The sequence below is a fragment of the Olea europaea genome, chromosome 10 (assembly GCF_002742605.1).
Source record: "Olea europaea var. sylvestris chromosome 10, O_europaea_v1, whole genome shotgun sequence".
NCBI lineage: Eukaryota > Viridiplantae > Streptophyta > Magnoliopsida > Lamiales > Oleaceae > Olea > Olea europaea.
Genome location: NC_036246.1, coordinates 8,386,375 through 8,406,379, shown reverse-complemented (window position 1 = coordinate 8,406,379; position 20,005 = coordinate 8,386,375). Strand labels below are relative to the sequence as shown.

Sequence of the window (20,005 nt, the reverse complement as noted above, 5' to 3'; positions counted from 1 at the left end):
AAGAATTTTACTAAAATACTGAATTATTTAAATCAAATTTCTCATGATGCAACTCTATAAGTTTCAAGGCATATCAAAGAACAAGTACATTTACATATCACAATTTTCAATTTATAGCAATGCTAATAAATGATTTTATTTTAACCCGTCATCTTCAAAACCCCAAATATATCAGAAATCCATCCACATTTAAAAAAAAAAAAAACTCAACTAAAACTAAACTAAATGTACAAATAAATCATGAAATCATAAAAAAAATAATTTTTTTTTTTACACATTTTATTATAAAACTACAGTCATGGAAGCAAAAAATCACATTTCAAAATAACAAAAAAGAAAAAAAAATCGGAGAAAAATTTACCTTTTTGGTTGTACTAGCTTGTACTAAAGAAAAGATATAGTAATGTGAAATAAAGTTGAATCAAAGAAAAAGTTTTTCGTAATATTGAAATATAGTAAAATTAAGGTGAAAAAGGCGGGTTTGGAATTCAAATTTGGGGAATAGGGTTTCACAGTGAAAGTGAAAAAGAAAGAAGAAGGTAAAATGAAAGAAGTTGGGTGAATAATTGATATAAATCGAATGACAACTTTGTCATTTTACCAATTAAAACATTTTAAAATTTTTTATTCTATTTCAATGTTGGTCAAAGGCTATTTGTCCAAACTCATTCTCTAACTGAGTCATTTGGCCTAATTCCCCCAATTCAAATAGCCTAACTAACCAAAAATTTCTATTTTAGTAGGATTACACTGGGAAGAATAAATTCATGTGTGTTTTATATTTAAATTAAAATTAGCGCAAATGGTTCCAAATCTTTGCCCTTGGGGCCTGTTTAATGACAATGGTGGAAAATGCAAACAATTCTATATAAGTTGGAAAAGAAAAAATCATCAAAATTATAAGAATTCGATTTCCATGGAATTGGTCAAAAACATGCTTTAAATATTTGTACATTGGAATTGGAACTCCATTTTCACTTTCATATCAAACAGATAAGGTAGAAAACGGATTTTCGGATGTGGGCCCGTTTGGTTGGTCCATTTCCCATCATTTTTGTGTGTGTGATTGTAAGAATTTTACCTAAAAAATGTTTATCATCTTTCCTCTACACATGTGCCATTTTCCATGGTTTTGTAAAAAACCAATTCTCACTTCCAGCATGTCTTTTTTATTTTTTGGAATTGGAACAAATTTTATCTTCAATTCTAACAAATTTTGTCCATTTAATTGACAATTTTCATAAAAATTAAAGCTAAACGAACACCAAAAGATAGAAAATTTCAACATTTTTTAAGGTGAAAAATTATACCAATCAAATACGTTAATTGACAATTTTCAGGAAAACAAGTTCTAGGATTCAATTATCTGGAATTCGTTTTCTTTCCATTCAAATTCCATCATTGCAATCAAACGGACCCTTATTGTTTTATTTGTCCGGACCTCTCAATGTAGAGCAAATTGTCCCATCCCCACCTCCACCAACAAAAAATGGGGGACCCCTTTTTTTGGCAAGTGGAAAGAATCGCCACTTGATTTTTGACATTTTATTGGCAGAAAAATGACAATAATTCTAAAGATTTGAAATTTTAGGAATTTTAGTGTGGAAAGTGCTGCTATAGGATTGTTTTGAGGTGAAATACAAAATTTCTTGAAATCGATATTATCAATATCATCATCCTTCAAATTCTTCTCCCATCATCTCCTCCATCTTGCCTGTTCAATTCCTCATGTCCTACCTTAATCACCCTCAACAGATGCATCACCACCATCGCCTACTTCACTTGCCTATTGCACCTTCTTCATCATCATATTGGTTTTTATTTTAGTTTATTGCATCCAAAGATTCTGCCTTATCCCTTGTGTCATTAATGGTAGTACAAAGGGGAGATTTCAGATGTAGATTTCTCCTTGTTGGTCATTCATTGTTTTTGTTAGATTTGTTGTCTTGGTTTGTGGATGACTATGGTAAACAATGATACGATGATGAGACCTTTAGTTTTTGTGTCGACAAATTTGGAGCTTGGTTAGGAGGATGGAATGGGATGAGTGGAGGGGAGGGGAGGGGAGGCAGGTGAGTGGATGGAAAAAAGAAGATGATTATAATTTATTTTTTACTTAATTTTACTTGAAGTCATTTGACAAAATTGTCCTTCAAATATATACAAATTAAGGGCAATTGCACTTCAGGCACAAAACTAACTATACTTTTTAACGAACTCCATGTGAAAGGACGATCTGCACCAAAAATACAGATGTTCGAGACCATTTGCACAATATTTGAAACGTTTGGGTCAAAAAATGCAAAAAAGGGCAAATGTTTTGGACCATTTCTCCAAATACCCTTTTTAATTGGACTTATAAGCTGTTTAGTATCTTACTTTTGCTTATGAGCTCATTCCACGAATGACAATCTAAAAAATAAACAAAGTTGAATATTCTTGTTGTATTGTTTAGTAGACAAGATTAGGCATCAAATATGTACAAAACTGCACCAAGCTAGGAAGTAAAAATGTAACTTTAGAATTATAAAGTATTTTAAAATTATTGAAAAAATGTGTGTTTTTCAGTTATAATAATAACTTTTGTTAAGATAGAGGAGCACAATTATATTTGGCAGAGCTTAAAAGTTTTCCATTTTCTAACTATGCAACATATGCGTGCATACAATGTAAATAACATAGATCATCGAATTGAATAATGCAATATATAGAAGTAGAAATATGTATATTTGATCAAAATTTCTTGTTTAAATTTGATCTTTGTCTTATCACATTGTGAGTCAACAATTTATAACTTAAAAAATCAAGGAATTCGTTGAACAAGAAAAAATATTTTTTGATATTTGTTCACCTTATATATCCAATTACGAGAAGGGACAAGAGAACTACGAAAAAATTGTTTAAAGTTTTCATTTAAGATGTAATTTCTCTATTATGTCACTAGCATTTGGCCTTACCATCTTAACAAAGATGTAATATTTGATATTACAATAATTAATATAGTTGATTTCATAAATCAAGTTGAATTGTTATGTCGCTAGAACACATCAAAATGAAAAATGGAATCAAGTTACATATATGATATTTAGTTGCATTGCCTTCTCGTAAAATATAACAAACTTTAGTCCAAGACTCCAAATTTATGTTTAAAACGAGGAAGAAAATGTGGATTCATAAACGACTTTCTTTTTCTAATCGGAGACACAGTTGAGATATTTTCAAGTTTTAAATGGTAAATTTTAACAATCGGACCATTTTTAAAACGTGAAAAATAAGTAAATGAAAGTAAAAAGTTGATATTAATCAAGTTGAAAGTTTGATTATCTCAACAACCCATGGCATTACCTTAAAAAATACAGAGAAATAAAAATAACCTCTACGAAAGGCAATCTTTGCCTTGAAATAATTTAGATAGGGACATGGCTTCTTATTGAAGGGCAGAACAGAAGCACAAAGAAAGGTATCTAAACTATAAAACCCTTATATATCTTGTTTCAAATTCAAGCATACAAATGGCAACCCCCAATCTGCAATCCAAAGAAAATGCATCAATGAAGCCATCCTATAAACGGTACTCAATACGGGGCCCCAATTATTATTTTGAAAAGGGTGAAGAAATCGTAGACCAGAATATATTGAGTTTAAGAATGTCATATAATCATCAAAAGAAACAGGATGATGTAAATATGATGTTGGGTTTTGTAATTGTCTAAAGAAAGAGGGGCAGCTCAAAAACATTATTTTGATTGGTTGGTAGTGGGTTAAGATGGCCCCGAGGGTTTCTTAAACTTCACTTGCAAATTTCCAGCCTATTTGAGTCTGTATATAATGAGCCGATTCTTGAATTGCTGCTTCACAGGTCGAGTTTCAAAGCAAAGCCCACAGTCACAGGTACCGAACTAAAGTATTTTCTTGATGTATACAATGTTCTTGCTTTCTTGAAAGTAATAGTATTCCATTTTCGTCTACATTTTATGATGATCAGACGAAAATCGTAATACCCATCTGGGATTTCTTTGATTAAGATGATTATTTTATATTTTTCTGGTGGACGTAGAAATCAGGAGACAATATGGAGAACCAATCTACAAGCAATGCTAACAACGTGTTTCATCCCCAGGTAAATAAGGGATTTTCTTTATGCAGCTTTTTGTGTTCTTATATTGTGTTCTTTGATGCCTCCAATTTCTTCATTATTTGGTTGTTTTCCGTTATTGGACATTTCTTGTTACTCGTGGTATCATTTGTAATTGAGTTACCAAGTCTTGCATTATTTTACCCCCTCTTTCTACAGTCTATTCAAGCAAGCATATATTTCAGATAAAATGTGGTTCTCTTTTTTATCTTTTTTTGAGTTTCCGATTTGACTTTCTTGGAAGTGGTGTTTGGAGAGTTGGGAGAAGGGCTTAACATTTTTATGTCTTAACAAAATGAGAAACCAACAATCACATCATTGTTGCCTCTGCAAAATGTCAATCATGAGATTATGTCAGGAAGTATATATTCTTTTAATCTCAAAAATGTTTATTATAATAGTGATGACAGTGTTCAGTTGAGGCCACTGATTGTATATAGGGATGTTGAACGATTCCAATATGATTGGGGCTTAGGAGGGGTTAATAATAAGATGTCATGATGTTGAAGTTTGAATTTAGACATTGCATTCTTCTGCAACTGTAATTTTTATTGGTAGTGTAATTATATTTCTTAAGTATCTAAGCTATCTTTAGTATGGCGATTTGGTGTAGAAACACAAACAAAGCTATGCTATAATCTGGTCTAGTGTATGCAGATCGTCCCATCCAGAATTTTTTTTCTCCTTCTATTTTTTTGTTTCAGATCATATCAGTTATATGAATCAATGTTTTGGTATTTCTGGCAGAACTTGAATGAGGAGGTAAACGATTCAAGCAGCAGAGCTTCTACTAACATCATACTCAACAATGATTTCTCTGGAGGACTACATTTGTGGCACCCCAATTGTTGTGATGCTTTTGTGATTTCCGAAGAGTCTGGTAACTCTGAAGTAATACCTGCCAAGCTGAGTGGTCGCTATGCTGTCGTAAATAATCGGAGTGAATGCTGGCAAGGCTTGGAACAAGACATTACCACCCGAGTTTCCATGGGTTCCACTTACACAGTTTGTGCTTGGGTGGCAGTATCTGGGGCTCACGATGGTGTTTCTGATGTGCTAGCCACTCTAAAACTTGAATACCGAGATTCAGCTGTTACTTATTTGTTCATTGGAAGGTAAAGCTTGCTTTCATTTGGTTCTTCTACTTCTTAAGAAACTAGTTCTTGATTGCATTGACCTGTTGCAGAATTTCTGCATCAAGGGAGCGTTGGGAGAAAGTGGAAGGTACATTTTCACTGTCAACTATGCCTGATCGAGTTGTATTTTATCTAGAAGGACCTTCCCCTGGCGTTGACCTACTCATAAGATCAGTAATGGTTTCCTGCTCTAGTTTGGCTGAATATGATGTAAGTTTATCTCAAGTGCATTTTTCTTCTTGCATGTAGACTTGGAGACGGATTAAAGCTCTGTATCTTATCTTTTGTCGGCGAATAAGTACCACTAAGTGCATCAAGAGCAATTTTGGCTAAGCTTAAAATGTTTATTTTTAAGTAAATAACTTATAAAATAAATATTTTTTTAGGTCATTGGAAATAATTCCTTAACTTTGACAATAAGGTAAGAGTAACTTTAAAAAAATGTAATATCTTCCGCTTGGAAGTAAAAAAAGTAGAAGTTATCCTAACATGTTTGTAGATAAAAAGTTACTTAAAAGTGACTTACTTTTTTTTTTAAAGCTTAGCACGTGCTCTGGACTGAGACACAACAAATCAAAGTTGTTAGCTCTTTTGTTTTATTTCCTCTCGCACTCTTCTCAGCTTTTCTGCTCTCGTCACTGTTGATTTCTAATGTGGTCTTGACTTTAACACCTGATAGAGCCGAAGCAAGGGATCTATTTGTGATGATGAGAACATAATTCTGAACCCAAAATTTGATGATGGCCTTCAAAACTGGTCTGGAAGAGGTTGCAAGATTGTCTTGCACGACTCTATGGCAGATGGCAAAATCCTTCCAATGTCTGGAAAGTTCTTTGCATCTACAGCAGATCGCACGCAGAACTGGAACGGAATGCAGCAGGAGATAACGGGGAGAGTTCAACGGAAGATTGCTTATGAAGTTGTTGCTGTAGTTCGAATATATGGTAATAACGTCACTAGTTCAGATCTTCGGGCTACATTGTGGGTTCAGGCAGCAGATCTCCGCGAACAGTACATAGGGATTGCTAGGTAATTTCTGTCTCCCCTTTCAATGGGATACTTTCAGTTTACACCAATTATTCTTGGCGTACTTTTACTTTATCTTCTGAGATATGAACAAAATTTCCAAACTCAAAGTTCCTCCAAACTTAACTTTCTTGTGATCTTCTATACGATAGTATCTGAAACAATCTTCTGATCTTCACAATTATTTTTTACTGTAGAATGCATATTTCTCAAGACTTTATCATCTGTTTTTTTGTTATATTGTCCCATTGTTAGGTTTTGACGACTCTTCCAAGTTTCCACATTAGATGGTGATCATCTTCATAGAGATCTGACAAACTATATATAGATTTATTTATTTGTCCGTGTTTCACTTTTATATTCTTTTCTTTCTTTCCTTCATTTAGCGAAAACCAATAAGTAAATATGTTGTTTTACTTCTTTTGGCATGGATTAGTATTTTCAAACACATTTGCTCCATGATAGCTGGCTGGTTATGTAGTTTGCAGGCAACAGACAAAGATTGGGTGCAGTTGAAGGGAAAATTTCTCTTGAATGGTTCCCCTTCAAGGGCAGTAATTTTTTTAGAAGGTCCACCTCCGGGCACTGATATTCTCCTTAATAATATAGTTGTGAAGCATGCTGCAAAAGTCCCACCTCCATCTCCACCAGTCATCAAGGTAGTTGAATAATTTCTACGTACTTTTATGTGCCCGACACACTTGCTAGGGTGCAAATTGCAGAGAAATAAAAGTAATGAACTATTGTGATGAATTTTCATTTTTCCAGGATGCCGCATTTGGTGTTAATATTATTGCTAACAGCAACCTTAGTGATGGCACCAATGGTTGGTTTCCCCTTGGAAATTGTACTCTTTCCGTTGGAAATGGTTCTCCACATATCCTTCCTCCCATGGCTCGAGATTCCCTTGGTCATGCGCCATTAAGTGGTCGCTACATACTTGTGACCAAACGTACTCAGACGTGGATGGCCCCCGCTCAGATTATAACGGATAAATTGAAACTCTATTTGACATATCAAGTGTCTGCATGGGTTCGGATTGGCACCGGTGCCACTAGACCTCAGAATATTAATGTTGCTCTTGGTGTGGACAGCCAATGGGTAAATGGTGGCCAAGTAGAGATTAATGATGACAGATGGCATGAAATTGGCGGATCTTTTAGAATTGAGAAGCAACCAGCGAAGGTAATGGTTTATGTCCAGGGTCCTGATGCTGGTGTCGATTTGATGGTTGCTGGACTTCAAATCTTTCCGGTTGACAGAGAAGCGCGATTTAAACACTTACAGAGTGAAACTGATAAGGTACACTTAGAAGGATCAAGTTTCCATTATAATGGCGCGATGGTAATTTGTTTAAGATTTTACTTTATTTTTATTTATTTTTAAATGTATATGTTGTTATGCAGATACGCAAGCGTAATGTCATCTTGAAATTTTCCGCATCTGATTCAACCACTTTGCTTGGCACGTATGTGAAAATTAGACAAATGCAAAATAGTTTCCCGTTTGGATCATGTCTGAGTAGATCAAACATTGACAATGAAGACTTTGTTGATTTCTTCTCCAAAAACTTCAACTGGGCTGTCTTCGGAAATGAATTGAAGTGGTATTGGACAGAAGCGCAGCAGGGAAACTTCAATTACAAGGATGCCGATGAACTCTTGAACTTTTGTGAATGCCACAACATTCAAGTCAGGGGTCATTGTATCTTCTGGGAGGTGGAGTCTGCAGTTCAGACATGGATACGCACTTTGAACAAAAATGATCTGATGTCAGCTGTTCAAAATCGTCTATTGGGCCTACTCACACGCTACAAGGGAAAATTTAAGCACTATGATGTGAATAATGAAATGCTTCATGGTTCATTCTATCAAGATCATTTGGGAAAAGATATCAGGGCAAATATGTTCAAGATCGCTAATCAGCTGGATCCATCTGCCATCCTATTTGTGAATGATTACCACATCGAGGATGGTTGTGACTCACGATCATCCCCAGAGAAGTACATTGAGCACATTCTTGATCTCCAAGAACAGGGAGCACCTGTCGGAGGAATAGGCATACAGGGGCATATAGACAGTCCAGTTGGGCCAATTGTCTGTTCTGCTCTTGATAAGTTGGGAATTCTCGGACTTCCAATATGGTTCACAGAAGTTGATGTGTCTTCCAACAATGAGTATGTTAGAGCTGATGATTTGGAAGTCATGCTTCGGGAAGCTTTTGCCCACCCTGCAGTCGATGGCGTGATGTTGTGGGGATTCTGGGAGTTGTTCATGAGTCGAGATAACGCACATTTAGTGAATGCTGAAGGGGATATTAATGTAGCCGGTAAAAGATACCTTGATCTTAAGAAAGAGTGGTTGACCCTTGCTCAGGGCCATATAGACAAACAAAGTCAGTTTGAGTTTAGAGGATTTCACGGATCTTATGAAGTTGAAGTTGTTACTCGTTCAAAGAAAGTGACCAAGAAGACATTCATCGTTGATCCAGGGTTGGAGCCAGTCACGGTTTCTATCAATTTATAGTTGTGCTTCGATAATTAATTGATTATCACGCTTGAACTGCTATATATATTATTAGAGGTGAAAGAAAGAAGATAATGTACTGGTGACTTGGGAATGTGTTGGTTCTATTTGCAAAATTCATAATAAAGAATAAAAAAGTGTGTTCAGTTATTGACATGATGTGGTTATGATAGTTCATAGTAATGAAATATGTTGGTTTGTGCCATCTCTGTTTACACTGTTTCTTTCATAAAGCCTTAGTGGACTGTAGGTGGTCTCTACTCTTTAAAAAGACGGCCAATCTAGTAGAAGTACACTTTGTAATGAATTGATCGAACATTAAACACTTCACGAGTGAGAACTTGTTGAGAAAATAGATCTAAATTTTATTATTATGTAAATTTTATTATATTATTGACTCTTAAGTTTCAATCCTTTTTAACAAAAAACATAGATTTGTGCCTTACCATCATAGCCTGTGCAAGCCAACGATCTTCTGGGGTCCCGTAGCCCTATGCTATTTAGATAATCCAACTTAATATTTTAAAACACTCTGCACTAAAAGGGGAGCTCAAGGCTCCAATTCTAAAACAAGTTCGTCTTGTCAATAATTTTCTTGTAATAAAATATAAACTAAAACGAATATCAAAATATGCTTATCATATTATGATAGTATGTTTAAGTGTTCAAAAATTTATAAACAGTAAGTTTTGTAAAATATGTTGAGAATAAGTATATAGTAATTATAAATTTTATAAAATATATATATAAACATACGTTTACTAAACTTAAATTATGATTTAAGTTTTGCCCAACATGCACATATTACATACAAATGTAGGTTTTGTTTTTTACTGATTAAACATATTTTTGTCAAAATTTACATTCTAAAAAAGTAATTATAAAGCATATTTACAAGAATTTCTACTTGTTCATATAAACGAGTTTTTAACTTATATTTTGTAATTAGTAAATATCTTAATTCTATTAGTACTTAAATAGTCACCGTCACGGGGAAATACTTACAAACAAATAACAAACTGCTATGTGTACAGAAAAAGAGTTGCCGGAATTTCAAAAGATAACACTTTGTAGCTATCAATTGGAAAAGAGTTAGGTTACATTACTAGATTAATTTTATTAGAATTGTGCCAAATTAACACTTGGTAGAATTTTATTGATAGTTGGGCCAAAAATATTTTCAAATTTCCAATCACAATTTGTCAACTCATTCTGGTAAAATAATCGGGTAAAATGGAAAAAAAAAATAAAAATAAAGTAGCAATCATGCTACAATTATAGAATTTTTTAACCAAAAATCCTTGTAGACAAACATGGTAGGGAATCATTGAAAGATGGGAAAAAGGGCAAAAAAAAAGTCCAATCACATTTTGCCATATCAGTATCGATGCTTAAATTTTTTTCCATACTTGGTGCTTCATTCAAGAAGTAGACCAAAGGGATGTTGTTGTTTAACAATTCTGGTGTACAAGAGGAACTGCTAAACAAATAATGAAGAAGTTAGGACAAAGTTGCCGATAATAGAGGAAGAAATAATATTATACATACTAGTTGAAGATTGAAAATTGAATGGAGAAAAAAGTCTCATCTAGGTATCGGTAAAATTTCTAGATTAATTTTATTAGAATAGTGTCATATTAACACTTGGTAGAATTTTATTGATGGTTGGGCCAAAAACATTTTTCAACCATCCAATACAATTTTCCAACTCATTCTGGCAATCTCATTTTGGTGGAATAATCTAGTAAAATGGCAAAAAAAAAGGTAGCAATCATGCTACAACTACAGAATTTTTTGACAGAAAATCATGACGAGCAAGTGACAACACATGACGCCGACATCATTGAAAGATAGGAAAAGAAAGAAAAAATAGTCCAATTACATTTTGCCACGTCAGAATCGCTATTTAAACTTTTTCTGTAATTGGTGTTTTATTCAGAAGCTAGACCAAATAAATGATGCTGTGTAACAATTCCGACAGCAGCTTCATCGTACGAGAGGAATCGCTGAACAAATAATGAGGAAGTTAGGACCAATTTGTGAGATATAAAAGAATAAATAATATTATACACACTAGTTGAAGATTAAAAAATTGAATGGAGAAACAACCTTGTCTATGTATTGGTAAAATTTCCAGATTAATTTTATCAGAATTGTGCCAGATTAACACTTGGCAGAATTTTATTGATAGTCAGGCCAAAAACATTTTTCATCCATCCAATCACAATTTGCCAACTCATTCTGGCAATCTCATTCCGGTGAAATGGCGAAAAAAGGAGCAATCATGCTAATTTTTTGATAGAAAATTCTGATGGACAATACATGGTACCGACATCATTGAATGATGGGGAAAAAAAAATCCAATTATATTTTGCGACATCAGAATCGGTACTTAAACTTTTTCAGTACTCGGAGCTTTATTTGAAAAGTAGACCTAATAGATGCTGATGTGTAACAATTCTGATAGCAATCTCACTATACGAGAGGAATTGTTGAAAAAGTAACAAGGAAGTTAGGACCAAGTTGCAAGTTTTAGATATAAGTGGAAGAAATAATATTATGCACACTAGTTAATGATTAAAAAAAATTGAATTAAGAAACAGTCTCATTAATGTATTGGTAAAATTTCAAGATTAATTTTACCATAATCATGCCAGATTAACACTTGGTAGAATCTTATTGATAGTTGGGCCAAAAACATTTTTCAACCATCCAATCACAATTTGTGAACTCATTCTGGTAAAATGGTAAAAAAAAGTAGCAATCATGGTACAATTACAAAATTTTTGATAGAAAATCTGGAGAACACATGATGCATACATTGTTAAAAGATGGGAAAAAGAAAAAAACAATTCAATTATATTTTGTCACATCAGAATCGGTAGTTAATTTTTTTTGTACTTGAAACTTTATTCAAAAGGTAGACCAAACATATGCTTCCTTGTAACAATTCTGACATCAATTTCACTGTACGAGAGGAATTGCTGAACAACTAATGCGGAAGTTACGACGAAGTTGCAGATATAAGAGGAAGAAATAATATTATACATACTAGTTGAAGATTAAAAAATTGGACGGAAAAACCGTCTCATTTATGTACTGGTAAAATTTTCAAATTAATTTTACTAGAATTATATCAGATTGACGTTTGACAAAAGTTTATTGATAGTTGGGCCAAAAATATTTTTCATCCATCCAATCACAATTTGCTAACTTATTCTAGCAATCTCATTCTGGTAAAATAATATAGTAAAATGGCCAAAAAAAAAAAAGAAAAAAGGTGCAATCATGCTACAATTATAGAATTTTTTTAATAGAAAATCCTGATGGACAAAATAGATGGGAAAAAATGAAAAAAGAAAGTCCAATCATTAAAAGGTGGGGAAAAAAGAAAAAAAGGTCCAATCATATTTTGCATCGTCAGAATTAGTACTTAATTATTTATTTATTTTTTGGTAGTTGGAGCTTTATTCAAAAAGTAGACCAAATAGATGATGCAGTGTAATAATTCTGGCAGCAGTTTGACCGTACTAGAATAATTGCTGAACAAATAATGAGGAAGTTAGGACCAAGTTGCAGATATAAGAGGAAGAATAATATTATACATACTAGTTGAAGATTAAAAAATCGAATGGAGAAATATTCTCATCTATGTATTGGTAAAATTTCCAAATTAATTTTACTAGAATTGTGTCATATTAACACTTAGCAGAATTTTATTGATGGTTGGGCCAAAAAATGTTTTCCAACCATCAAATCACAATTTGACAACTCATTCCAGTAAAATAATATGGAAAAATGGCAAAAAAGAAAAAAAAAAAAAAGGTAGCAATAATGCTACAATTACATAACTTTTTAACCAAAAATCTAGACGGACAACACATGGTGCTGACATCATTAAAGGATGGGAAAAAAGTTAAAAACAGTCCAATCACATTTTGCCACGTCAGAATCGTTACTTAAATGTTTTCTGTACTTGGAGCTTTATTCAAAAGGTAGACCAAACAGATGCTGCTGTGTAACGATTCTGGCAACAATTCACTGTACTAGAGGAATTGCTGAAAAAATAATGAGGAAGTTTCGACCAAGTTGCAAGTTGCAGATATAAGTGGAACAAATAATATTACGCACATTAGTTGCAGATTAAAAAATTGAATGAAGAACTAGTCTCATCAATGTATTGGTAAAATTTCCATATTAATTGTATCGTAATTGCGCCAGATTAACACTTGATAGAATTTTATTGATAGTTGGTTAAAAAATATTTTTCAACCATCCAATCACAATTTATCAACTCATTCCGGTAAAATAATCTGGTAAAATGGTTTTAAAAAAAGTAGCAATCATGCTACAATTAAAGAATTTTTTTGATAGGGAAATCCTGACGAAAAACACATGGTGCCTACATCATTAAAAAAATGGGAAAATGAAAAAAATAATCCATTCACATTTTGCCACGTCAGAATTGATAGTTAAATGTAACAATTTCGACGGCAGTTTCACCGTACAAGAGGAATTGCAGATCAAATAACGAGGAAGTTAGGATCAAGTTGCAGATATAAGAGGAAGAAATAATATTATATATACTTGTTGAAGATTAAAAAATTGAATGGAGAAATGTAATTCAAAATTTCCAGCTGCGTTAGTCTCTATATAATGAGCCCTTTTTTGCATTACTGCTTTAGAAATGGAAACCCATTCAAAGGTACTTGAAATTTTTTGTAATTTCCATTTGGGATTCAGATATTGTAATACTCATTTGAGATTTCTTATATATAACTTGTTCTTATTACTGTTGTGCTATTGAACCTTGGAATCAAGAGACGGTAGCAATTCTAGTTATAGCTTTCACTCTGAGGTACGTAACTGAGGTTTTGCAGCAGTTTTCAGTTTTCATTTAAGGATTTCTATCAATGGTACCATTTTTTTAGGAACGAAGGGGGACGTTTGGGAAGTGCTAAACTTGCGAGAATGATGGCTTGGGTTGCGTTTGGTTGCAAACATGAAATTTACATGGAAAAAGAATAAATTCTAGGTAATTCAATTGCCTAGAATTTATTTGTATGAAAATTGTCAATTAAATGCGTTTGATTGATTTAATTTTCAGTCTAAAAAATATTATACTTATATATTTTTATACTTGCCTATTTTTTATTGATGGAAAGAGAAGAGAGAGTGGATAGATGAGAGAGAGAAAGAGAGAGTGAATTCCCTGGAAAATAAAATCATACTCTCCTAAAGAAAATATTTTCCTTAATTTTGAGGAAAATACGGTAACGTAATCAAAAGTAGGGAAATATTTTTCTTGGAAAAAATGTCAATCCAACAACACAAACGTAAAAATTTGGGTGGAAAAAAATATTTTTCATGGAAATATTGGCAATCAAATGCACCCTTAATGTTTGTTAGGATACTATAAAGAAAATCAGATAGTTCACACTTTGAAATGTTTAAATCAAGACCACAGGATGATTTAATTAGTGATCTAAATGTCTTATATTAATCATATAGAACTGAACTTGTGAATAGCGAGAAATATCAAGGCTTGTACTTTCTTGTGTTCTTCGAGTACTAAAGGTTTCACTGTACCCTGGAGGTGTATTTTGCACTGGCCAAGTGCATCACTGATATGGTTGGACTTGGAGCTAATAACTTTATAAGGGAAACAACACAATAACAAATTTCTGTCCCCCCCTTTCAGAGCCAAATTGGTTTTTACATAGCAGAATCCTCAAATCAACAAATAGTTCTAACAACAGTTGTACGTCTTAATTTCAAAATGTTAAATTCAGTCATAACATTGTTGCAGTTGCAAAGTGTCAAGTCTTAGATTAAATGGTGAAGGATTGCAGAATAATTGAAATTTTTGGTGCACTAATTGGTGAGATATCATGATTAAGTTTGACCTTTAGACGTTCTGTTGTTTCTGGAACTATAATTTTTCTGGCTATTATTATTATATAATTATATTTTTAAAGTAACTATTTTTACCTGTAGAATGACAATTACATTTAGCATTACAAGCAAAGTTCTGCAATAAGCTATTTTAGTCTGCAACCTGAATTTCTTTTTGCCATGTTTTAATTTGGACTTGTATCTATATATAAATCAAACTTCAAAACTTAAAGGAGGAGTTAATGGGTTCAAGCAGCATACATTCCACTAATATCATACTTAACCATGATTTTTCTGGAGGACTACATTCTTGGCACCCCAATTCTTGTCATGCTTTTGTGACTTCGGAAGAGTCTGCTTATCCTGAAGTAGTAACAACCAAGTTAAGTGGTCATTATGCTGTTGCCACTAATCGGGAAAAAAGTTGGCAAGAATTGAAACAAGTAATTACTGAGAGAGTTTCTACAGGTTGCACTTATACAGTTTGTGCTTTGGTTGGAGTATCTGGGGCCCCACATGGTGTTGATAACGTGGAGGCTACTCTGATACTTGAATATGGAAATTCAGAGGAGATACTTGTCCATTGGAAGGTAATGTGTGCTTTCATTTGCTTTTGCTACTGCTTAAGAAAGCAATTCCTGATTGTATTGGCCTGGTGCAGTGCAAGGTATAAGGTTTTAGAACTACCCATTCTCTATTTTTGCTTCAATAACATGAACTATTTTAAAATGTTTTGGTATTAACCGAGGTTTGTTTTAATTTGAATAATTAAACAGCTTAGTTTAGATATGATACTTTATCAAACCATTGTATTGTAAAATATCAGGGGCGGAGGCACGTAGGGGCAAGGGTGGTCGGTGGCCCGCCTAAATTTCTGAACCCTTTTTTTTTTTTTTTTATACGTAGCTTCATGTAAAGAACATGTAAGTTGGATCACCTAGCAGATTAAGGTGTGGGATATTACCTGAAATTTTTGACGTACAACTGGAGAAGAAACCCTAAATCTAAATACTTCAGGCAACTCCATTCTATGATGTCAGACGAAAATTTTCCAATTGGGAAGAAGCTATTGAATTCTTCATATGAAATTTGTGGTTCAATTGATATTCATTTTGGATTTTATATCCACAGCTTGTCAATAATAATTTCTATTCTGGGAGTTGTGATTTTGGGATTGAGAAATTTGTTGGTGTGATTTTAGTGACTTGGACATTGATTTTGGATTTTAAACCCATAGCCGTTAATTATTATTTTCTTTTTTTGTGCACAAATTACTTTGTTAATGTTCTCTTTTCATCTTGATTTAAGGAAACTTTATATAAAAAATTGATTTCTAATTTTTGTCGAAGCCTATTGCATTATCATATATGAAGAGTGCGGAAGCCTATTGACTATCTCTAATAAACTTGAGTTGGTGCTATTGATATTAGGTGATTTATTTAATGGCTATCTTACTTGATGATGGAAGTGTTTGACTTGTTTATTAAAACTACGTTAAATTTATAAATTTTATTGAAATTTTTTATTTACATAATATTCGATTAAATGTTAACAGTTATGGAGAGATACTTTAGAAAGTGAAAGCTTTAGTTTCCATTGAAAGTCAAAATATTGGTAGAAAGAAATCTAGCAATGTCAGTGTGGTTGCTCAAGATGAAAGGAAATATCCAAGTTCAAAATTATATTAAGCATGAAAGAAATAATCAGGGTTAAAGTGATATTAGCCATCAAACTGATGTTATGTGGGATGTTATTCAAGAACAATTATAGTAATGTAGTGGTACACCTTTATAATATTTGTAATTTTTTACTATATAATTTTTGCCCACACAAATAAAATATTCTGGCTCCGCCAATATTGTAAATGATTTGATTTGAAAATATAGTGAAAATTGATCAAGTCAAAATGATTACATTCTACTTTAGCCTTCTTTAAACCAAGCTGTTTTTTATATTTATTTAAATAAATCAGGTAAACTACTGGCATTTTTAAACGGATAGATAACACAAAAAAACATAGTAAATCTTATTGGTTTATTTTGAAAGTAATGTTAGCATATTAATGTTGTACAAAGTTGTGGACTCTTGTCTCTTATATTTGAATCATCTTTTTCGATAATAGTTTTATTATATGCAATAGGATGCAAGGTGGAAAATTCATCCTAAATAGGAGACCATGAAGTTAAGTCAGGAGGAATTTTGCAATTCATACGATTTTTTATAGATCTCGGACACATAAAGAAATATGTACCATTTTAGATATTTTTGAAAGTATAAACAATAAATATATAGATAGTAATAAAGAATATAAGTAATGAGGTTTTCCTTTTAATCATGCAGCATGACAGTGCTTTGGGAAACTCAATATTATGGTTAAGAAGGGTTCCTCGTTAGTTGATGATCTAGAGGAACAGGGAATACTCTATGTAAGAGTTCACTAGTGAATATCTAAGACTCACTTTTGTCAAGTGTTGAACATGCTTGTAGGGTTAGGAGTCTTTGAGAGGATCCATCTTTCAATTTCTTTCTAGTACAATGTATCCTTAATTGGATTAGTTATGACCAAAAAGTGCAATATCTTTCAATAATTCATATCTAGATATATCTCTTATATCGTTATTTGAGTGGTTTAGGGTAAAAATACAAATAAAATTCCACCTGCATAAAAGTTTTGCTTACATTTAAAATGCAGAATCTTGAATTTCAAAACATTGAGCCTGTGCAGAATTTTTAAAGATCTAACATGTCATAATTATAAAACTATTCACAAGATGACAAAAATTATTTTACTTGAAAGAAATCAAGTTATTGAGGTCTTGGTATAAAGTCATATTAGTATAGGTCATATTTCATTAGCGATGTGCCGTTAGATTATGCTAAATATTAGCCCTTTCATTGATGATGTATGCTTAGACGAGGCTAAGTCTTAACTGTTTGTTGTATTATCCATATGTGAAAAATCATTTTTCTTTTACTGCATTATAAACAAGAATGATATATTTGATTTCGTTTGTACGTTCTCATACTATTTGTTAAAAGTGTTGTTTTTATTGGTTTTGATTTGTAGATGACTATGTCACACCAATATAACATTCCAGAAGAAGAACGTGTCCAGGCCCATGTCTCATAGGTCAGCAGCACAAAATATATATCAGTTGTCCTCAACAAATTGGATCCACAACAAAAGCGTATGTTTGAGGACAGTTGTATAGGACATGTGGCAAGGTTATCGGAGCTGAAACTATCCGCTCAATTAATTCATGAAATGGTAAACAGAACGGTGGTTTGCAAAAAGAGGTTTGAGATTTGGTTCAAGGTGAACCAAAGGTTCGCACGATTTGGATTGTTGAGTTCACATTAATCACTGGCTTGAAGTGCGGTAAAGTGTCTAAAGGTACCGAAGTTAACAAAATCCTATAGAAAACCCATATACAGGACAGAATGTTTGCTAATATGGACCGGATAACTTGTAGCAATCTGGAGAAATTTTTCTTGAAATGTGGCACTCGTAACGATCGTTACAAGTTTGGGTTGGCACTAATTATTGAAGGGGTATTCAATTCACGAGACCGAAATGTAGGGATACATCCGACAACTCTCTCCATCGTTGACAACTTAGATTTCTTCAATGCCTACCCATGGGGGACATTATGTTTTCAACTTCTTATCAAATCACTGCTACGTGTATGGGGAAGAAAGACGGACATGGCAAAAGTGAACAATTGTCACAGGATGACTTACACGTTGTACGGATTCCCTCTCGCTGTCCAGGTATACATGTATCCGTATTCATTTCAGTTCTTTTCATTGCACATTGTTACGTATCTTCGAACATGGTTATTACTGTTATAAATGTCATGCAGATTTGGGCGTATGAGGCAATCCCAGAATTGGGAGCTCGATTCTCGAGCAAGACTTGCGACGATGTTCGAGGATGTTGCGGTGGTCTGGCACGAAATAACCCTATTCCAGAACATATGCAGATTTTTTTGAAAAGACATGTGTGAGCAATTTATGTACATAATATGCTCATACTTTCGCAATATATGATATTTCAGCTCGCCTATTTTTCCTTCCCCTGTAGGTAAACTTGTGGGTAACGCTGCGCGCAACTGCTGTAGAAGTATTGCAGCCCTGCATCGTCGATCTAGTTCCGTTGGAAGACGTAGCTGACCCCATTCTAGATGGTCTCATTGCTCAACCAATAGAAATATAAGATTGTCCAATTGAAGATGATGTTATACGGAACGATGACAACAACCATGTACGAAATAAATCTCGACGAGGCAACACATGTGGACTTCGTCATCGAGATTTACATCACGTTGACGGTGAAGAAGAAGAGCATGGGGTTCCAATTATCGAAAGGCATGTGTCTTTAGATGAGATAAGAGCTCTCTTCAATGAACAACAGGAGGCATTTGAGAGCAAGTTGGGCGATTTGAGAGAGGAGATGAGTACCAAATTTGCTAGTCTCCAAAATGAACTGGGATATCATGAGTGCAGTTTGAGAAATCACGTCACTGATGAGATAAATATGATCCGAGGTAGGTTTGATGAAGTTGCTATGGAAATTGGGGTACACAATGTTGTTGACTAGTATGGTGAATTTGGTTATGATGATTGTGGTGGAGATGAGCCCTGACGTGAAGTTTTCACTCTCAATATTTCTACGGACAAACAGAATGTCGGAGAGGCAACCGAAACAGTTGTTTGTAATATCCCTGATGTGTCCATAACATCGAGAGGTGGAGTTGGAGCACTTAGGTCAGTATACGTTGCTTGTGATATTGTGAAAGAGGCACCAACCATTGTACCTATAGTTGGTGTGTCCATTGATTATCAGCCGGTTCATGATAGCGTCGTTATTGGACTTTCGATGGCAACTGATCCACCTACACATAGACCTCGATCGTTGAGGCTGAAGAAGGCTAGTGCGAACACAAAGAAGCCATACACCAGATCTGGGCGCAAGAGGGGTAAGAGAGATGTGTAGGCTGTGTATTTTGGTTGACGGCACATAATGATGATTGGATATGAACTTCAGGTTAATTTGAATTTAGAGGTTCGCATATTTTGATTTATATGGTGGTTTGCAATGTGTATTTTGGTTTATGTCGTGGTGCGCAACATGTATTTTGGTTTACAAAGTAGTTTATATATTCTGGTTTATATGCTGGTTTGCAATATTTATTTTGCTTTATGTGGTGGTACGTAACATGTATTTTGGTTTATGTGGTGGTACATAATATGTATTTTGGTTTACACAGTGGTTTGCATATTTTGGC

The 20,005-nt window shown here is 33.6% G+C and overlaps 2 protein-coding genes across 4 annotated transcripts; both read left to right on the top strand.

Moving 5' to 3' along the window:
* Positions 1–3,354: 3,354 nt before the first annotated feature.
* On the top strand, positions 3,355–8,978 carry LOC111401132 (endo-1,4-beta-xylanase C). Of its 2 annotated transcripts, XM_023028715.1 has the most exons (9): positions 3,355–3,460; positions 3,860–3,891; positions 4,058–4,120; positions 4,883–5,250; positions 5,322–5,481; positions 5,951–6,300; positions 6,779–6,956; positions 7,066–7,599; positions 7,704–8,978. In XM_023028715.1, the coding sequence occupies exons 3-9, from the start codon at positions 4,073–4,075 to the stop codon at positions 8,820–8,822; spliced, it is 2,757 nt and encodes a 918-aa protein (XP_022884483.1). In that variant the 5' UTR covers positions 3,355–3,460; positions 3,860–3,891; positions 4,058–4,072; the 3' UTR covers positions 8,823–8,978. The 2 variants fall into 2 exon arrangements, with proteins under 2 accessions (XP_022884483.1, XP_022884482.1); XM_023028714.1 differs by lacking the exon at positions 3,355–3,460 and having other exon boundaries at positions 3,473–3,891.
* A 5,854-nt stretch (positions 8,979–14,832) lies between these two features.
* Positions 14,833–20,005, top strand: LOC111401131. Of its 2 annotated transcripts, none has more exons than XM_023028712.1 (3): positions 14,833–15,307; positions 17,785–18,488; positions 18,581–20,005. In XM_023028712.1, exons 2-3 carry the CDS (start codon positions 18,159–18,161, stop codon positions 18,722–18,724), a joined length of 474 nt encoding a protein of 157 aa, XP_022884480.1. In that variant the 5' UTR covers positions 14,833–15,307; positions 17,785–18,158; the 3' UTR covers positions 18,725–20,005. Both variants share the same exon structure in this region, with proteins under 2 accessions (XP_022884480.1, XP_022884481.1).